At 31.7% G+C, this 20,742-nt stretch overlaps 3 protein-coding genes across 7 annotated transcripts; 1 reads left to right on the top strand and 2 right to left on the bottom strand.

Annotated features, from left to right (window-relative positions):
* Positions 1-198: 198 nt before the first annotated feature.
* On the bottom strand, positions 199-8,752 carry LOC125052843 (argininosuccinate lyase). The gene is made up of 8 exons (XM_047653874.1): positions 8,555-8,752; positions 7,835-8,032; positions 7,397-7,621; positions 6,375-6,475; positions 4,961-5,154; positions 2,210-2,553; positions 1,139-1,326; positions 199-414 (listed from the first exon to the last, which is right to left on the bottom strand). The coding sequence occupies exons 1-8, from the start codon at positions 8,561-8,563 to the stop codon at positions 261-263; spliced, it is 1,413 nt and encodes a 470-aa protein (XP_047509830.1). The 5' UTR covers positions 8,564-8,752; the 3' UTR covers positions 199-260.
* Positions 8,753-9,341: 589 nt separating this feature from the next.
* LOC125053097 (tRNA methyltransferase 10 homolog A) lies at positions 9,342-11,595 on the top strand. Its single transcript, XM_047654309.1, has 4 exons — positions 9,342-10,048; positions 10,127-10,273; positions 10,527-10,632; positions 11,382-11,595. Exons 1-4 carry the CDS (start codon positions 9,545-9,547, stop codon positions 11,531-11,533), a joined length of 909 nt encoding a protein of 302 aa, XP_047510265.1. The 5' UTR covers positions 9,342-9,544; the 3' UTR covers positions 11,534-11,595.
* Positions 11,596-12,307: 712 nt separating this feature from the next.
* Positions 12,308-19,545, bottom strand: LOC125053096 (probable serine hydrolase). 5 transcript variants are annotated; one of them, XM_047654308.1, is made up of 4 exons: positions 19,329-19,545; positions 18,862-19,066; positions 18,082-18,791; positions 12,308-12,502 (listed from the first exon to the last, which is right to left on the bottom strand). In XM_047654308.1, the coding sequence occupies exons 1-3, from the start codon at positions 19,413-19,415 to the stop codon at positions 18,109-18,111; spliced, it is 975 nt and encodes a 324-aa protein (XP_047510264.1). In that variant the 5' UTR covers positions 19,416-19,545; the 3' UTR covers positions 12,308-12,502; positions 18,082-18,108. The 5 variants fall into 5 exon arrangements, with proteins under 5 accessions (XP_047510264.1, XP_047510261.1, XP_047510263.1 ...); XM_047654305.1 differs by lacking the exons at positions 18,082-18,791; positions 18,862-19,066 and adding exons at positions 13,293-13,497; positions 13,746-13,791 and having other exon boundaries at positions 12,308-13,223; positions 19,357-19,508; XM_047654307.1 differs by lacking the exon at positions 18,082-18,791 and having other exon boundaries at positions 12,308-13,223; positions 19,329-19,510.
* Positions 19,546-20,742: the final 1,197 nt, after the last annotated feature.

Raw genomic sequence — 20,742 nt, 5'->3', positions numbered from 1 at the left:
TATCATTATTAAGAGCGCGGCCACACGATGCGGTAACGGTGCGGTGCGGTTAACGCATCGTCACCGTTTTCTATCACTTGGACTAATCCCAAGTTTGACTAGGCGTTTCTGATTACAAATATGAATTGATAGTTTTTGTTACTGAATAGCACACTAAATCTTACTAAAAGGCTTGGCCGTATAACGGAGGATTTAAACAAATAATCAATTCAAATATATTATTAACCAAATGTAAAGCGGTAATTAACGTGATTGAAAAATCAGCAGCTTTTATATTTTTGCAGCCACTCGGCTAAAGTTTGTATCTGTTGACGCACAGCGGCGCGAGACGTCCCGCCCGCACTCGAATACTGTTCCACGCTGGCTTCCCACGAGAATATCTTTTTAAATTCGTCTTCTGTGCCAAATTCTGGACTAAAATCAGAATTTTTGAAAATTATTAAATTGATTTCTTCTCGCTATTGTAACACGCGCGATAAGCAACACAAAGTAGTTACTCTTAATCTTAATCCAAATGTTGTAACAAGTGAGCCAATAACCAATCGACGGATTGTAATAGCCATCTGTCGATACAAGCTATCCATGGTAGGTCGTATCGGTGTCTGTGGATAGACCTTTGTATGAAAATGACAGGTGACGAAAGCTCGATTTCAACAGTTAATTATTTAATTTAATTGTTTAATTCAGAAAACAAGGTTCCATAACAACGTTAGTAAATTACAGCTTAATACCTTAAATCTAAGTGTTAGTATGTTTACATTAATTCATACCGGAATTCCGGTATGAATTATTGTTATTATTATATATTTGTTATGTTTTAAACATACACATGTATATTTTAATGTATATTTGTTCGGATTTATTCACTTTATTTGGTTTACATTGACTATCAAATATCAGTGAAAACTCGGTAAAATGGAACGACAAAGAGCATTTTATCCGTCGCCAAAAATGGATTGTCTTCGTAGGGTTTGGTTATTGGGATGCAGATAGGAGATCGATCGGCTGTCACGGTCTGATCTCAGATTGTTTTCAATCCGAGATTGTGGATTGATTATTGGGTTCGAGCGAAAATACTTATGATAGACAATTTAGGCAAGTATTACGCTTCTTTTATATAAGTAAATGAATAAAATACCATATTGCAACGTATTCTTCATGCGGCATATTCTGAAGAGTCACTCCAAGTGCAGCAGCTCGTCGTAAGGTGGATCCAACAACGTGATGCGCTCGTCGAAATGGCACTCCTCGACGCACCAAGTAGTGAGCAACATCTGTGGCCAACATGCCCGGATCCAACAGAGCGACTGCCTTTTCAGATTTGACCTAGTCAATGCAGTAAATGTAGAAAATAGGGTAGGTAGGTAAAGTACTTGATTATTTACTAATTGTTTTTTCTTTCGCTTTTTTATATTTCTATTTATGAATTTACATTGATTCGTAAGTATAATATTTCACACGTGTATATCTTATTTCCGTAAGTTTTTTATTGAAGTGAAACTTCTTTAGAATCGTTGTGATTTCAAACCGGATGCAATGGAAAAAGCGACAGTAAAAAGAGACAGACACATAAATTAATAGGATTTGGCGTGGGAGAGAGTGAGATAGGAGGCATTATAAAGTGTATAAACTTTAAATTAGTGTGTATTTGAACATTTTCTGAAATAAAAAAACATTTGATGAAAATTAAATAAGTAAGTCAAGTAAGTAGTTTAATTATAAAATTAGATTATTTATCAATTTTATTTACAAATCATTAGTTATAGAAACTTTTTGAAGTGAAAACTTCGTACTACACTTAATTAAAAGTTACACTGTATAATGCTTCCTATCTCATTTTCTACCACGTTGGATCTTGTGAATTTATTTCAAACTTTTATTATTTTAGTTTTTACCAAATTAAAGATTGATATTAAAGTTATAAATAAAAATCTAACATTAAAATATATATTTTTTTAAAGAAAAGATCCTACATTCAAATAGAGAAAAAGTCTAATTTACATATTTTAATTATAAAAACTTTGTTTTTGAAGGTTTCACTTCTACCACGTGTGAATTGGACACATGATTTTTTTGTTCCTTTTTTACATGATGTTTGAGAGCATAAATAAAATAATTTTAGGTTTCCCTTTGGTTAGGTTCAATTTTTTCCTTTTAGTCGTATAAAGTAGAATCACATATTAGCTTTAAAAAATCTTGGACAACTTACAGTCATAGTCTTGATTGTTCCATTCATGACCCGTATACAATGCATCAGTCTGTCATAAGACCTAAACATGATCTCTTTGTCCACCTGCAAATCTTTGTTATAGGTACTCGGCAATCCTTTTAAAGTACAAGCGAATGAGAAACTGTCCCCCAACAGTAATCCAGCAGCTCCCCTTATCAGCTCCAATCCATCTGGGTTCCTCTTCTGAGGCATCAGACTCGAACCAGTGGAGAATTTGTCCGATAACTGTACAATTCCAAATTCTTGGGTACTGTAAATTATCAGGTCCTCCGCGAACCGACTCAGATGCAATCCACATAAGGCAGACCAATTTAAAAACTCAACTGAAACAACAATTCATGGAAACATTTTGTAGATAGGAAATTTCTATATGTTTATGTTTGATGTACTGTAATCGATTAATAAAGATACCAGTGTATAAGGAAATCTAAGACAATGAGAGAGCAGAAAGCAGAACGGAAAAAGCTGGAGTAGGCCTTTATCGGTTTCGACGCACATTTGGACTGCGATTACTGTAAGGTATTTTATCTTTTATTTATTAGTTATTAACACTTCGTTGCATTACAATATAAAAATTGAACATAATTCAATAAAAAGGAGGGCAACTGGCGGGCTTATCGCTTTCGAGCTATCTCTTCCAGGCAACCACTATGAGAAAAGATTTTTTTTTTATTAAATTAGAAAAGGTAGGAAAGAAAGAACTAAACAGGAACAAAAAACAAACTAACCTAATAAAGGATACATGAAAAACATTTTTATTTCATGTAATATAGATGTAACTTAATCAGCATAAAAGCTATTATACATATGTTTATTCAATAGAGCAGACAAATGTCCATGTTTCATTGATTGTGTATTATAAGGTGGACAGCTAGACCAACACTTATTCATTTTCTACGATGGGTCTCAATGTCTAAAGCTAAGATAGTTGAAGTATGGGATAAAGAAAAAAAATTCAAACATTAAAAGTGCTGGCTCTAATTTTAACGGTCTGAATATTTTCATCAAATTCTTTTACATAGATATCAGCGTTCAATATTTCTCCACGTCATGGCCTCATACATATTTTTATTTCAAAAAAACGGATTACAAACAAACACCTATCCCAGGCGATGTAGTGAGAACGTATTTCTGAAGTCTGTCTTCCTAGTAGACCAGTGCAGATAGCCTTTAAAATAAATAAAAAGTGAAAAAAATTACAGTAGGATGAAACCCATTAGAAAAGCAGGGGAATATGATCAAAATGAAAGGAAAAATAAATTACGGTCGATCTGAAGTCGGGAAGGGGTAGGGGGGGAGTTTTAAGGGTAAAAAACGGTTTATCTCGATTTCCGGCAAAACTACAAGTCCTATCGAAGAAAGTTAAATGGTAAAGTTGGAGGTAATAAAAAGATCTAAATCTTTTGTATTCACACATTTTTCACATAACCTCAAAATTTATGTGAAAAATTAAAAAAACCAAGTTTTTGGTTTTTTATTTTTATCTTTAACAAAAATAATTTTTTTTTAACGAAATTTGGTGAAAACTTACCTTTCTGTGTCCCAAATACACTGTAATTTATTTGATTAAAAATATTTATTTGTTCACCTTATTTTGAATTAATATCGAAAAAACACCCTAATTTTCAATCGAAAATTCTGACGTCAAAATTTCAGCTTTTTTCAAAAAGTTGGTGTGCTTTCAGTTCGTTGAAATCTCTTCTTTTCTATGGTAAAAAAATATATATATATTACCATAGTAAATCTTCTCAGAAAACGCAAAAAATCGTATGCAGTAACGCCCAGACCTGTCATCCCCTTCCCTACTTCTCTATGAATCTTCTTTAAATTATAATCAGATGCCTATTTATTACTATTTTAAGATAACTTATATATACCTGAGTGACCTAAAAAAAAATTTAACCTTTAGATGGGCTAAAATTTTCGTATTTCATAGAGAAGTAAGGAAGGGGATGACAGGTCTGGGCGTTACTGCATACGATTTTTTGCGTTTTCTGAGAAGATTTACTATGGTAATATATATATATTTTTTTACCATAGAAAAGAAGAGATTTCAACGAACTGAAAGCACACCAACTTTTTGAAAAAAGCTGAAATTTTGACGTCAGAATTTTCGATTGAAAATTAGGGTGTTTTTTCGATATTAATTCAAAATAAGGTGAACAAATAAATATTTTTAATCAAATAAATTACAGTGTATTTGGGACACAGAAAGGTAAGTTTTCACCAAATTTCGTTAAAAAAAAATTATTTTTGTTAAAGATAAAAATAAAAAACCAAAAACTTGGTTTTTTGAATTTTTCACATAAATTTTGAGGTTATGTGAAAAATGTGTGAATACAAAAGATTTAGATCTTTTTATTACCTCCAACTTTACCATTTAACTTTCTTCGATAGGACTTGTAGTTTTGCCGGAAATCGAGATAAACCGTTTTTTACTCTTAAAACTCCCCCCCTACCCCTTCCCGACCTCAGATCGACCGTAATTTATTTTTCCTTTCATTTTGATCATATTCCCCTGCTTTTCTAATGGGTTTCATCCTACTGTAATTTTTTTAGGTTTCAAAAATTATCGGCACTGGTCTATAGTTACATGTATTGTGTAGAAATATTGAGAATTAATTATAATAATTTAAATTAGTAATTAAACAATGTATATTAATTTATGATAAGGTAAGTAATTTTTTTCAATGTTTTATCATACTTTTTCCATATAATTTAGTCGCATACCTATGTAATCTCGAGATCCAACAGCGCACATTGAGTTAGGTGTAATATCATTGAACCCAAGACTATGAGCCAGCCTGATGCGATCGATCTGTAACGCACATCCAGCAATCGCCCCACTTCCCAAAGGACATGTTGATAGACGAACAATTTGTTCTTCTAATCGCGAAACGTCTTCTTTGAAACGCCACACATAGCTACAAGAAATGTCATCGTTATACGTTTTAGTGACTTATACTTTGAATGAGTTCGTCACAGAAATGTATTATGGCCGTATAGTCACCGAAACTTTTCTCTAACGGGAGATTAAACTATTATTTAGTTAAATTATATTCTGAGTAGCGCATCCGTATACTGGTCCTCCAGTACTAAAAGTAATAAGGACGATATCGAAGTCTAACAACAAGTCTTCCACAGTTTCACAAGACATTTTCTTTTGCGAATTAGCGAACTTTGGAATTGACTCCCGGTAGGGGTCTTCCCTGAGAGATACGACCCTCCCTCAAAGGCCGGAAACGCATCCACAAAAAGTGGGTGTCCATGGGCTACGATGATTGATTGCACTTTTTGGGCGTAACTCTATTATATAAAAAAATAAAGTTTTGGAAAAGTATGAGTTCAAGAGACTTCTACAATTTTTAATTTTTAACTTTTCTTGACTTATTTCTTTAAATATGTTATAGTTAGACATGGTGTCGCACTTTTTTGGAAATATTAGATAATGTCTTCTAAAAAAATGTAGTACATCACTTTGCTCTATTGTCCATAGATTCCCCAACGTAGGTACGCGATATAGGGTTTATATTGCTATTTTATCCACATCTCGGGTTACATTATCAATGTTTTCATACGGATCCCTAATTTTTTTGAAAATATTGTGCCTATGTTCATTACCACTAATAGCACTAGGATTTTAATGGTAAGAGATTAAATCGTTCCAGTAGTTCCGGAGCCTATTCCAATCAGTGGCGTAGCTAGGCAACCAAGGGCCCTGGGGCAAATTGAAATATGGGGCCCCCTGTTGTGTAAACTGATTAGGTTTTATCAAATAAAAATATACAAATACTTTAAAAATGCTAAGCTACTGGATAAGCAACCTGTCATATTTATTTTGAAAATGGGAGAAACTTCCAAAATTTCAGTTCGATCGAGATTTCTGGTAAGGATTTGAGGGCCCCCTGAGCTTGAGGGCCCCGGGGCACTGCCCCGCCTAGCCCCTAGGTAGCTACGCCACTGATTCCAATCAATCCTCTATAAAATTAGTGACGAATAACAAATTCTAGTTTTCTATTTCCTTTCAGAATCGCTATCCGTTATTGAAAGTAGAGTACCGGAGCAAGTGAGCCTAGAAGAAATCGTTTATTATCGTTACGACCGTTGTACTACAATACTTTTTCCTTTTAATTATTTTTCTCACCTTAAGAGGAAGTGACTCCATCGTATTGGTTGCGCTCGTTGAAGGTGGGTGTATCCTGGAGCTATTATATCTATCTCATTCTCGGCACGAACTATTGTTACCTAGTCAAAGATGTTTATTTATGTATTTCGAAATCCTACAGCTAACAAAAATTATTTATAATAACAAACAAATACACTTGAAATATAGCCACAGATGGAATACATAATATTTACCAACAAAAATGTTCAAAAATTTACAAATTGAACAAACAATAAAAAATATTCAATACATTTAACTAAGTAATACCTTATTTGGCTGTGTTGTGTGATGGTGTAAAAGTGAGGGGAATGTACGTGAAGGTGTATATGTGGGGTTTGCTCATGATGCAGATGATTTTGCGCTATGGATATTCTTAATACTCCTTAGCCATATTCCGCGATAGCTTAAACAAGTCAAGGCTTAAATTAATTCTTAGTAAGTGTAAACTTGTGGGTGTGTTGATATTTTCAGGTTGTAACATATGTTTATATATTTAAATTTAAAATTTTCCCGGTTAGAGCCGGGGCCTAGTGACCTCAGCGAGCGACTCTCACCTTGCGTTCACGGCTGGACTTTTATATGTGCGCATTTGCTCATGCAACAAAGTCAAGTCGTGAGGAATCTTAGACCAAGAAAATAGTCGACATGTGTCAGGCACAGAGGATCTTCGTGTCAATAAATATGATCAATTAAAGATAAAGGCTGGCATTGCAAGTGTCCATAAGGCAGCGGTATCACTTTTTTTTAATACAACAGGGGACAAACGGGCAGGAGGCTCACCTGATGTTAAGTGATAACGCCGCCCATGGGCACTCTCAATGCCAGAGGGCTCGCGAGTGCGTTGCCGGCCTTTTAAGAATTGGTACTTAACATCAGATGAGCTTCCAGCTCGTTTGCTCCCTGTTCTAAAAAAAAAACCAAAGAGGCCAGGACGTAGGGTAGAAGTAATAATGTATTTTTATTATGAAATTTTAAAAATACAATAGGGATATTATATTTACCGAAATGAGTTGAATAACTTCATTTAATAATTTGTTTAGCGAATTAAGCATCCATAATTTTGTGTCTGTAGCAGACTGGTCGTTCCGACTGCGAGCCGTGTGGAGATGAAGAGCAGCATCACCCGCGTATTCCCGAAGTCGGCTTTCCACCACCGAATGGATGTCTTCTTCTTCATCCAAAAGCCGACCATTCTTTGCTAATTCTTTTTTTATATCCTCTTCGACCTGAAAACATTTTATGAGCCTAGCTGTACGGTTTAGTTCATATCTAGGAGTGCAGAAAGATAACATCTCTGAGTATATTATGTTTAAATTTATTTTTATCTCTAACATTAAATGATATTATGTATATGAAGTAAAATGTAAATAGTTATTTACACGGCGTAAAATATGCGAATAAATGTATTAATTTAGAATAATGGAACTTATTTTTCTCACCTTATCCAGTCCTTCTACGATAGCTTTGTAAATATCATCAGATATATGTTTCGATAAGTTCAGTTCTTTGGCCCAGGCTCTACTGCCACGGATATCCTCTGCAAACAATCGACTGTCCACTGAAAGAGAGTCATTAAGATGCTTCAGATCCGTTGAGGCTTCCTCCTCGAAGTAACCTCCCCATAATTGATACCTATCCTGAAATTATTGGTGAACCTTTTCAAAACACGAGTAGTGTTGACCTAGTGGATTCAGGGTGCGATCCTGAGGTCGTAGGTTCAAACCTGGCTATGCACTTGCATAGTAACTTTACTATGTGCGCACTTAACACTCACTCCAACGGTGAAGGAAAACATTCTTAGGAAACCGGCATGCCTTAGATCAAAAAAAACGTTACGTGTGTAGACACGTGACGTTTCACAAAAGACAGAAATCTGAGGTCCAGACCTAACAGGTTGTAGTGCCACAGGTTTTATTAAACATACAATATCATAAATGCTAATAGTTATATAAAAAAAATGAATTTCTCAGTTCTCGTACGCGAAATCGGATCGGGTTTTAAGTAAGCGCAATTATTCGTTAAAAGTATCGCATGTATAAAAATATTATTATCTTATATCAGTTAAAAACATAATGTGTTCCTTTTGAATTAATACTGTATAGGTGTTTCAAAAAAAAAACTAAAGTAAGAAGTGTTCAAAATAAAAATAAATCACTTACCGCCGACATTGCAATTTGTTCCACTACAAATTATTTATTATAGAAAATTAAAAATGCGCTCTTATTTAACGATTCTGATGTTTAAATTGAGATAATATATTTTTTTCTGCAGACGATTGTGGATCTTATCACGCAGTGAAAGGTCATATTATACTACTGTATGTCACTTGTTAAATATAATAATCTTATGTATTTTGCTTGTTTATTAATTGATAATTTTATACCAATCAAGTAACCTATAGTTTTAGCAATGTTTATTTATAAATACAATATGTTGAAATTATCCGTATACAAGTACAAATTTTTACGGAGAATTATTACTTTATCCTACCAAAAACATTTTAAATGATGTCAAAACGAGACCATTTATGGCTGGCAATTAAAACTTGAAAATGTGCAATATATTATTAAACCTAAATTTACAAACTCTACAATAATCCTAACCTTAGTAAAATATCTGACTTTTCGTCACTAAAATATTGTATTTGTTTAACAGAAAAGGAATAAGATGTTAATAATTTGTTCACCTTATGCCCATGTGCGTGTTAAAAAAGGGTTTATTTTTATTGTTAAAGCCTATGCCTAAAGGCAAGTAACCGATTCAATGCTTAAATATCAATAAATATAATTGGCGCGAGAAGTCAAATGAAACAACGACAGAGAAACAGCGTATGTTTGGACTGTGGTTTAATAATGATTATTAAACACTAATCATTAATGTCGGCTGTCAGTATGTTCTTGACTCTGACGGACCAACTTTTTAAGACGTAAAAATTAAAAATTTGACGTTTTAAAATTAAATTTCTAATAAAATGTGCAATTGTTTTGATTTTAATTATAGGTTATTTAATTTAGTAAAATGATGTAGGAATAATTAAAACGTGAAACAGTTATTTATTTTAATTTAATTGGCATGTACGTGACGAAAAACAAAAAACTAAATGTACTAAAAAGTAAGAGATATAAGATACAATCTTGCTTGATTTAAGAATGGATCTGCAAATTGAAAAGTGCGATAATGTTTTAACAAATAATGACTTTCACCAGTACACGCTTTTTGATGTCACAGTTGATCCAGGTCTGAAAGACGATGATGGAAATGAATTACCAAGACCTTTTAACAAAAATCAAATGAGAAAATGGTTAAAAAAAGTTAGATGGGAGAAACACAAATTTGAAAAGCGTAGTAAGGAAAAGGCAAGAGCAAAAGAGAGAAAAAGGGAAGCTCGTGCAGCAAATATAGATTTAGGTCCAAATAGGAAGATGTTGAAGAAAATGAAGTTAGAGAAAAATAAAAGTCTTATAGGAGTGATATTAGATTTAAGTTTTGATCATTTAATGAGCGAAAAGGATAGGTATAAAGTCATAAAACAACTTCTCAGATGTTATTCAATTAATAGAAGATCAGATTCTCCACTTCAGTTTCATGTAACTAGTTTTGGAGAAAAAACAAAAGTTGATATTTCTCGACACAATGGTTATGAGAACTGGGATGTAGGTTTGTTTCATATTTATACAGATGAAAAACTTTTATATAATAAGATTTAAATAACAAAAGATATTGTTTTCCAGATTGAATACCATGAAAAGTCATACATAGATATTTTTCCTAAGGAAAAGTTGGTTTACCTTACAAGTGAATCAGACAATGTTATTGAAAAGTTTGAGGAAGATAATTTATACATCATTGGGGGCTTAGTTGACCATAATCAGCATAAGGTTTGTATTCAACTAATCAAATTTCTTAGTTATAATTATTCAGAGTTTGGTCCACCAACGATTTGGAGCATAATTAGTTAATGTTATAATTTGAATTATGAGAATGATTTCATATGAATACCATTTTTAAATATTTTTATAGTAAATATTAAATGCTGTTTAATATATTAGAGCTAAGCTAACTTTAATTAACATTATTGTTAAAAAAAATAGAAAATGATAGGTGTAATCAGAGATGTATTACAATTTTCAGGGACTTTGTTATAAGATAGCAGTTGAACAAGGTATCAGACATGCTCAGTTACCACTTGCCAAATATGTGAACATGAAGACAAGGAAAGTTTTAACAATTGATCATGGTGGGTTATTTATTATTACATTATTTGTTGTGTGGGTTATTTATACTACAGTCAAAACTCAAAACCGTTTACGACGACATCGTTTAGCGTTCTAAACGATATCGTCGTAAATCATCATACCGGTTATATTGAAAATTCAAAGGTCCCGGCTGAATCCTATTGTATTAGCTTAATAACAACGTCATCGGCTGTTACAACTATAGCTTTTTATATATATTTTTATTATACCTAATATGAGTAGTCCCTTCCATGTTGCTATAACAGATTATGACTGTACTTTTAATAAAAGGGATTTAGAGGTGACAACAAACTAAACATGGTATTTGTGGGTGTTTTGGATATTTTTTTCCAGAGATAAGAGATTTTGTAATCTAAAGAACTTCTAACCTCGGAACTAAAAATTACTGTTAGTTTATGTAAAAAAGATTTTAAATTGTTTTGATTATTTTGTTAACATCAAAATGGAATAGATTTTTGAATTCTTAGTAAAGCATTATTAGCATTATAGGCCAAACATTGTTCCATGCTTTACATTTTAATTTCCACTTATAATTTTTTTTTTAAATCTAGCAGTAAAAAGTTCCTATTGTAATTTATTATTATAGCAATAGGAAAAAAAATCCCATATGCATTTTATTAAGTTTCTCATTATCTTTACTGTGAAAAACAAAACAACTCCTTTGATATTTGAAACATTCTGTTACGTTTGTTATGTAGTGGACACTGAGTAGAAATCATATTTTTTACAGTTTTTGAAATTATATTACGGGTGTCTGAAGGAAAACAGTGGGACAATGCTCTTCTGAAAGTTTTACCATTGAGAAAGGGGGCACATCTTTACCGTAGTAGTTCTGCATCAAGCTTAGAACAAACTGGCCAATGTGATGACAATAGCCTGTAAGACTATTAATTCTTGTAAGGACAAGTTAAGCAAACTAATAAATCCAATGACTTTTAAAACAATTTGTATATTTTTATTTATTATTCTACATTTTTATCAACCATACATATTATAATAATTTAACAATACATATTAGAGTATAAATTATAAGCCCTTTGAAATCTTGTGTTGAATTGTGTCTTAATTTATTTTTGGTAAAGTGACTTGTTCTTATATCATTGAAATTGAATTTTGTGATGCCTCAAGATATGGTAAATGCAAAGACAAGCTTATTATGAATTAACATCTTAACAGATTAGATAAACAATTACAGAAGTATTATTAAAGCAGACTAAGGTTAATATTATACTATTAAATATATAAATTATATTCCTTATAATATATTTGGCTTGAGATTAAGTACCAGAATACCATTCCACTATTTCAAAGTTTTTTAACAGTATTAATTAATACCGTTATGCAGGAACAAAAAAAGTTGTAAAAATTTAAATTATATTTTTGTGTTAACCTTTGTTGATTAAAATTTGTATTAGAAAATAATTTATGCTTGCTTTATCATAATTGCTTGCACAAAGTTACTTTAATCAAAAATTTTCCAAGGTCGCTTGAAGCCTGTACTGTGTTTTGTGTGATCACTATTTGGTATATTGGTGCACTACTTATTTATAATATTTTTCTAAACGTATTACATGGTTTTACGTTATAAATAAATAAATACGTTTTTAAATTAAAATAAGTTAGGTTAATAAACTAAGATAATTTAAATAAAACATCTTTACAACCCTGCGTTAGCAGAAATTCATAACAAATTGTAATTTTTTTACAAAGTCAGAAAACCTTACTTAAATTTATTATGCAGGGTATAATAAATAGTAAGCATATTATTATTTATCGATTTGATTAAGTACCCATTTATCATTTTGTACTTTAGTTATACAGACCAAGTGTTATTGGTCTGAGATGATGCATTAATATATTATATCATATTATTTATAGAATCGTAACAATTATATAAAGTTATGCTTTTGTAAAAAATTTATAATAGTCGGTGCTAATCTCTCAGGATTATTTAATTGGACATGATGTGTTCCTGGGACAAAATGGCTCTCAAATTTCGCATTATTCCTTTCAACCACTTCTCGCATTTCCACGGAATACTCATCTGATGCGTAGGGTGAGTCTATCGCTTTGAAATATAAAGTAGGACACTTTAAGCGCTTGACAAGTGTCCCTACTAATAATTTATTTTCGGGATTAAAAAGTATGCTTTTTAGACGAGCATCTCTATTGAAATAAAACTTATTTGGGTCAGCCGAGGACGCCTTTAAACCGCGTTGTGCGAGGTGCTGCACACTTTCCAACGCTACAGATTTGTTTGTACCTAAATGCCATTTTTGCTTAATCTCGTCCATCGTATATGATGGAGGTTCGTCAGTAAGGCGAGTTTGGGCTAACTGTATTTTTCGTAATATTTTAGGGAATCTTTCAACTACTTGGTTCAAGTCGTAGTCATCGTAAATAAGACTGTCCACTGATATATAGAAGTCAACATCATCTGGGAATACGCAGGCGAATCGCATCCCAGCTATTGAACCCATGGAATGTCCTAAGATTGAAATTTTATCCCACTTAAAGTAATCTTTGATTGTGAGTATCAATCTTGGTAGATCCCAGGGATAATATTGGAACCCTGAAAGATGAAATATCATTAAGAAACATAATTATTTATTGCATATATTTTCATATTTTTTAAAACTACCTGGTGGTATCCACGATGAGTGGCCGTGGCCAGGGAAGTCGATAGCAAGAATCGGTAATTTATCACTGATCATAGGTGCAAGTGGATCCCAGGTGCCAGCGTTGTCTTGCCATCCATGAAGTGCTAAAACAGGTCGCTGGTTTTCCTGTCCCCATAGTTTTGCAGAGACATGACCCCATGGTACTGGTATTTTAATTTCCTTTGCCTGAAAAGTATGTTGAAATTACGAATTAATTTATTTACATAATTAAGAGTCATTATTTATAATTCTATTTTCCAATAGAATCACTAATGCTCATAATATATTGTCATTTTTCTTTTATTTATGTACTTACAGCTATTTTTATGATGTAAATTAATTTATATAGAATAATATGGGTTTCTATTATTACTAAGCTCAAATTTATTAAAAATCTGAACGTCTAAAGAAAACTATATACAAAATATACTCACTGTAGTATGTAAATTATTGTACTTAATAATCCCAAAGCAATGCAATTTAGGTCTTAATAATTGCATACTACGGTTTAAAGTAGATGCTGCAGCCTTTCTGGACATTTTTAATGTGTGCTTGATATCGTTCAATGAACACTACTAGTACAGAGTACTATTCATTCACAAGTATTCACCTAAAGTGAGGTTATGCGAACAATAAGATAACATTAGAATTTAGAATAGACAGATTACGCGATTTTAAAATACGTCATTTATATCTAATATAATTTTACACAGCGATGTACACCTGTTCATTGGCAAATACACAGTGCAAATGCTGTTTTTAACGTGAACTTGTAAATCAGAGGTATGACTCGCAAGGCCGCGTTCGTCATTTGTTTCGGTAAACGATGACGCAATATCAGACTTTGTCCGTTTGTAGTTTGAGCGATACTCGCGTGATTTTTTGATAGGAATACATGTATATGAAAAATTATTATCAGTTTTTTAACATTTTATCGTAGCATTAAGTAAATCGTTTTGCAAACTCACCATCGAAGAGCGTATTAAACTAAGGCGATATCGTTAGATATTAATTTTCGAAAGTATTTTTATTAAACCTTTTCCTACTAATGATATTGAACCGGAGAAATTATACGTTTTTAATTTATTTTAAAGAATAATCTAAGTATATTTTCAGTGAAATCGTCTTATTGTAATATTTATTGTGTTAATAGAAGGTTAAAGGTGGTCCATAAATATAAAATCATTTATTGACATAGGTAGGTAATGTGAGAAACAATTATTATTATTATTATATAGTAACCTTAGATCTCTATGAGCTATCTGCTTAGCATGAGTACGATTTCATTTTGCCAACGTGTATTGTTTTATACTTATGTTAATTATTGTCTTATCTTATGTATTAATTCAAGGCTACGTGCAATAAAACATAGTCGAGGTCATACCATTTTCTATTTAATATCTCAAATTACACACATCGTATTGTCGTCTGGTAACTCTTAAACGACTAAAGTTGTATATAAATTCTGATAAAATATTTCAAATGACTGAAATACCTACTATATACAATACGAGAAAGCTGTTTTAAGATAAGAATACAATAGTAACAAAAATAATTATTCATAAATTTGCGTAGTAGATATATAACTTTAATACAAAATGAGAAATTCCTACGAAAATAAGTTCATGTCGTAATATTAAAAAATCTACTTAAATATATTAAGTATAAATCTTTTTCTTTTAAATATTTATAATAATATACTTTCTTATAATAATATACTAGTCTAGTCGACAAGTTGAAAATGGTACAAAATAGAGATACTGCTCTTAAAATTGTGTGCGATAGCTCATTGGATCCGGAATGACGCCTAGAAAAATGTGCCAAAAGCGTGTATTAGCACATAAAAAATTGCAAAAGTTATAAACAATTAAATATGAAAAAAAAATGGCATTTCGTTTTTTGCCAATAGTTAATAAACTATTAATATTTAAGAAATTTCAAAAGATTCTGAAAGAGGAGGAAATTTCCAATAAAAAACTCCTAACTCCCGGAACTCTATCTCCATTATTTATAATTTTAATTTAACGCTGAAAATAGGTCTGCGCGTGGCATTTTTAGGATTCGCGCGTGGCGTCAAAAGCGAGTACGGCACATTAATTAATTTATTTAAGGTATTGAATATTTTTTTTTTTAATTTGAAAAAAATATGGTTATGGAATAAAATTCTGCAAATATTTTACATTTACCTACTGCAATTTCTGAAATCAAGGGCGAAGAACGGACAAGAAGAATCTTTTTCCTATCTATCATTGCCAATATTCATTTACAAGGAGCTTAAAAGAAAACGCAATCATAACAAATAAATCACACGAATAAAAAACGATGGTTTAGCTTCTATCAGAAGTAGGCAATAGGCATGGCGAAAAGGAGCACGCACTTACATCATACATAAATCTTAAATTTACAATATCATAATAACCCACCATAACATTATTCTAAAGAAACTGTTATTTCTCTTTTAAGGTTAATTAAATTACATCAGAATATTTTATTATTTACCTCATAGAAAGACAGGAAACCTCTAGCCCTGGTTTCGTCTCCAGCTTCCCCGCCAGCGTACGATGGTGCGCCTAAGCTATTTCCAGCATTCTCCATCAAAGCGAAACTCTGACCGTAGAATGGGAAACCCATTATCAACTTGCTTTTAGAAGCGCCTTTGTTTATCCAGTAGCTCAGTTTTTATTATTAGTTAATAACAAAAATCCAGTAGAACTAAACAAATATCCCTAAACATTTTTTTTCTTCCATTGTCGATTTCAGAGCAGTTGAAATAAAATTTTTTTGGATACTTTTCTTGTTTGAAGGTTGTATAATATATCGATTAATATAGGTGTCATAAACAAATTCACCGTGGATTTACAAGTGACTGTCTAAGCTACAGTCAGACATAACTTAGTTTAATCTTATTGTTCAAATTGAATAAATCGCTATAACTATGTAATAAAAACCTTTAGTTTCTATTAGATTACAAACCACATAAAAGGTTTTATCCGCGTCATCATCAGATGCATACAAAGGTGCGACGTGCCCAGTTTTTTTGTCCCATTGCCCGTGGTAATCGTATGTCATGAGCGATATCCAATCCAAGTTCTTCGCCAGTGTTGGGACGTCGTATGCTGAAAGAAAAAATCTTTTGAAAATCCGAAACGTTTCATGCTCTTTAACTCTTGCATTATTCTTAATAAGGCGCCTATTATCACACATTTGCACTATATTTTGTATGTTTGTAATCAATGAACTCAAAACAACTGGTCGATTGTAAAAAATATTCCCTATACATAACATTTTTGGTAGTAGAAAAGTTAGTTAGTTTAGTCTATTTAAAAAAGAGTTAATTGTTTTGATTATTTTGTTAATATCAAAATGGAATAGATTTTTGAATTATTAGTAAAGCATTATTTTTCTAATGGATTCAATAGGCCAAACATTGTTTAATGCTTTACATTTTGATTTCCACTAATAAAAATGTTTTTTAATAATCTAGCAGTAAAAAGTTCCTATTGTAATCTATTATTATAGCAATAGGAAAAAAAATCCCACATGCATTTTATTAAGTTTCTCATTATCTTTACTGTGAAAAACAAAACAACTCCTTTGATATTTAAAACATTTTGTTATGTTTGCTATGTAGTGGAAACTGAGTAGAAATCATATTTTTTACAGTTTTTGAAATTATATTACGGGTGTCTGAAGGAAAACAGTGGGACAATGCTCTTCTGAAAGTTTTACCATTGAGAAAGGGGGCACATCTTTACCATAGTAGTTCTGCATCAAGCATAGACCAAACTGGCCAATGTGATGACAATAGCCTGTAAGACTATAAATTCTTGTAAGGACAAGTTAAGCAAACTAATAAATCCAATGACTTTTAAAACAATTTGTATATTTTTATTTATTATTCTACATTTTTATCAACCATACATAATATGTATAATAATTTAACAATACATATTAGAGTATAAATTATAACCCTTTGAAATCTTGTGTTGAATTGTGTCTTAATTTATTTTTGGTAAAGTGACTTGTTCTTGTATCATTGAAATGGAATTTACCCTATGTAAATGCAAAGACAATGCAGCTTATTATAAATTAACATCTTAATAGATTAGATAAACAATCACAGAAGTATTATTAATGCAGACTAAGGTTAATATTATACTATTAAATATATAAATTATATTCCTTATACTTATAATATATTTGGCATGAGATTAAGTATCAGCGTACTGTTACGCAGGAACAAAATAAGTTGTAAAAATATAAATTATATTTTCGTGCTAACCATTTTTGTAATAAAAATTTGTATTAGAAAATAATTGATGCTTGTTTTATCATAATTGCTTGCACATAGTTACTTTAATCAAACAATTTTCAAGGTTGCCTGAAGCTTGTACTGTGGTTTGTGTGATCACTATTTGGTATATTGGTGCACTACTTATATTTAATATTTTTCTATACGTATTACATGGTTTTACGTCATAAATAAATAAATACGTTTTTAAATTAAAATAAGTTAGGTTAATAGACTAAGATAATTCAAATAAAACATTATTAAATTCATTTATTTTTTATAAATGCATTAGCAGAAATTCATAACAAATTGTAATTTTTTTACAAAGTCAGAAAACCTTACTCAAATCTATTATGCAAGGTTTAATAAATGGTAAGCATATTATTATTTATCAATTTGATTAAGTACCCATTGATTATTTTGTACTTTAGTTATACAGACCAAGTGTTATTGGTCTGAGATGATACATATTATATCATATTATATTCTTTATAGAATCGTAACGATTATACAAAGTTATACTTTTGTAAAAAGGTTATAATAGTCGGTGCTAATCTCTCAGGATTATTTAATTGGACATGATGTGTTCCTGGGATAAAATGGCTCTCAAATTTCGCATTATTCCTTTCAACCACTTCTCGCAATTCCACGCAATACTCGTCTGCTGCAAAGGGTGAGTCTATCGGTTTGAAATATAAAGTAGGACACTTTAAGCGCTTGCCAAGTGTACTAACTAATAATTTATTTTCGTGATTAAAAAGTATGGTTTTTAGTCGAGCATCTCTATGGAAATAAAACTTATTTGGGTCAGCCGAGGACGCCTTTAAACCGCGTTGTGCGAGGTGCTGCACACTTTCCAACGCTACAGATTTGTTTGTACCTAAATGCCATTTTTGCTTAATCTCGTCCATCGTATATGATGGAGGTTCGTCAGTAAGGCGAGTTTGGGCTAACTGTATTTTTCGTAATATTTTAGGGAATCTTTCAATTACTTGGTTCAAGTCGTAGTCATCGTAAAAAAGACTGTCCACTGCTATAAAGAAGTCTACATCATCTGGGAATATGCAGGCGAATCGCATCCCAGCTATTGAACCCATGGAATGTCCTAAAAATGAAATTTTATCCCACTTAAAGTAATCTTTAATTGTAAGTATCAATCTTGTTAGATCCCAGGGAGAATATTGGAACCCTGAAAGATGAAATATCATTAAGAAACATAATTTTTTTATTGCATATATTTTCAATTTTTTTTAAACTACCTGGTGGAATCCACGATGAGTGGCCGTGGCCAGGGAAGTCGATTGCAAGAATCGGTAATTTATCACTGATCATAGGTGCAAGTGGATCCCAGGTGCCAGCGTTGTCTTGCCACCCATGAAGTGCTAAAACGGGTCGCTGGTTTTCCTGTCCCCATAGTTTTGCAGAGACATGACCCCATGGTACTGGTATTTTAATTTCCTTTGTCTGAAAAGTATGTTAAAATTACGAATTAATTTATTTACATAATTATTAACAGAGCCATTATTTATAATTATATTTTCCAATAAAATCACTATTGCTCATAATATATTGTTAAATTTTCTTTTATGTATGTACTTACAGCTATTTTTATGATGTAAATTAATTTATATAGAATAATATGGGTTTCTATTATTATTACTAAGCTCAAATTTATTAAAATCAGGATCTGAACGTCTAATAACAACTATATAAAAAGTGTACTCACTGTAGTATGTAAACTATAGCAATGCAATTTAGGTCTTAATAATTGCATACTACGGTTTAAAGTAGATGCTGCAGCCTTTCTGGACATTTTTAATGTGTGCTTGATATCGTTCAATGAACACTACTATTGATTCACAAGTATTCACCTAAAGTGAATTTTAAAATACGTCATTTATAACTAATATAATTTTACACAGCGATGTACACCTGTTCATTATCAAATACACAGTGCAAGGTAGGGATGTGAAAAAATAATCGATTTTATTAATAATCGATTTTTGTACGCGATTTTTATATTTAAAATAATCGATTATATTTTACAATTGAAAATCAATCATAGTCAATTTTTCATCTGCCACCTCCCGACACTATGTCTGGTCTTTTATAACCCGGACCTCGAACTATTAGGGATTTAAATTTATTCAATAGCACAAGGTTACATATAATAAAAAAGACAACAAAAATACTGCAATGTGCTACTGAAAAGGCATATACTCAACATCTATCAAATTTCACCTAAAATCTATTAATAATAATCGATTAATAATCGATTATTTTAAATATAAAAATCGCGTACAAAAATCGATTATTAAAAAATCTATTAATTTTTCACATCCCTACCTTGCACTGTGTATTTGCTAATGAACAGGTGTACATCCCTGTGTAAAATTATATTAGTTATAAATGACGTATTTTAAAATCGCGAAATTTGTCTATTCTAAATTCTAATGTTGTCTTATTGTTAGCATAACCTCACGTCTTTAGGTGAATACTTGTGAATCAACCATATAATATACCATGCGGTCATGTTTCTGCAAAACTATGGGGACAGGAAAACCAGCGACCCGTTTTAACACTTCATGGGTGGCAAGACAACGCTGGCACCTGGGATCCACTTGCACCTATGATCAGTGATAAATTACCGATTCTTGCAATCGACTTCCCTGGCCACGGCCACTCATCGTGGATTCCACCAGGTAGTTTAAAAAAAAATTGAAAATATATGCAATAAAAAAAATTATGTTTCTTAATGATATTTCATCTTTCATGGTTTCAATATTCTCCCTGGGATCTCCAAGATTGATACTTACAATTAAAGATTACTTTAAGTGTGATAAAATTTCATTTTTAGGACATTCCATATGGGTTCAATAGCTGGGATGCGATTCGCCTGCATATTCCCAGATGATGTAGACTTCTTTATAGCAGTGCACAGTCTTTTTTACGATGACTACGACTTGAACCAAGTAGTTGAAAGATTCCCTAAAATATTACGAAAAATACAATTAGCCCAAACTCGCCTTAATGACGAACCTCCATCATATATGATGCAAGAAATTACGCAAAAATTGTATTTAGGTACAAACAAATCTGGAGCGTTGGAAAGTGTGCAGTACCTCGCACAACGCGGTTTA

The sequence above is a fragment of the Pieris napi genome, chromosome 10, assembly GCF_905475465.1.
Source record: "Pieris napi chromosome 10, ilPieNapi1.2, whole genome shotgun sequence".
Lineage (NCBI taxonomy): Eukaryota > Metazoa > Arthropoda > Insecta > Lepidoptera > Pieridae > Pieris > Pieris napi.
Note: the sequence above shows the minus strand (reverse complement) of the source record. Positions and strands in the feature narration are given on the sequence as shown.